Below are 534 nucleotides of genomic sequence, written 5' to 3' on the forward strand. Positions count from 1 at the left end.
TGGTTTTTGGGTGGTCCCACCTGTGGGGATGTTCCCTTGGGAGCCCGTTTTCCGGGTGGCCAGTGGGGGGGGGGCGTTTGATGGCCACGGGGCTGTGGCCCCCCCGGTTTTCCTGGGGGCAACGGGATGCGGTGGGAGGGGACACTGCCCTTAGTAGCCCCCTCACTCCAGCACTAGCCATGATGGGATGGGACCCTCTGCCCTCAGTAGCCCCCCTGATTCCAGCACTGGCCACCATGGGACACTGCCCTCAGTAGCCCCCCTCACTCCAGCACTGGCCACAATGGGAGGGGACCCTCTGCCCTCAGTAGCCCCCTTCACTCCAGCACTGGCCACCACAGGATGGGACACTCTGCCCTCAGTAGTCCCCCTGACTCCAAAACTGGCCACAATGGGAGGGGACTCTTTGCCCTCAGTAGCCCCCCTCACTCCAACACTGGCCACCATGGGACACTGCCCTCAGTAGCCCCCCTGACTCCCGCACTAGCCACGATGAGAGGGGACCCTCTGCCCTCAGTAGCCCCCCTGCCCCCA

At 65.0% G+C, this 534-nt stretch overlaps 2 protein-coding genes across 2 annotated transcripts in view; one reads left to right on the forward strand and one right to left on the reverse strand.

Annotated features, from left to right (window-relative positions):
- Positions 1-181, reverse strand: part of SH2D2A (SH2 domain containing 2A) — a 6,720-nt gene extending 6,539 nt beyond the window's left edge. Inside the window, exon 1 of the mRNA XM_014961250.1 lies at positions 175-181. Coding sequence (XP_014816736.1) covers positions 175-181 — 7 coding nt within the window. The remainder of the gene's footprint in view (positions 1-174) is intronic.
- Positions 182-492: 311 nt separating this feature from the next.
- LOC106899438 (death-associated protein kinase 2-like) overlaps positions 493-534 on the forward strand; it is an 18,217-nt gene continuing 18,175 nt past the window's right edge. The window contains exon 1 of the mRNA XM_014961251.1: positions 493-516. Coding sequence (XP_014816737.1) covers positions 493-516 — 24 coding nt within the window. The remainder of the gene's footprint in view (positions 517-534) is intronic.

The sequence above is a fragment of the Calidris pugnax genome, unplaced genomic scaffold, assembly GCF_001431845.1.
Source record: "Calidris pugnax isolate Ruff unplaced genomic scaffold, ASM143184v1 scaffold371, whole genome shotgun sequence".
Lineage (NCBI taxonomy): Eukaryota > Metazoa > Chordata > Aves > Charadriiformes > Scolopacidae > Calidris > Calidris pugnax.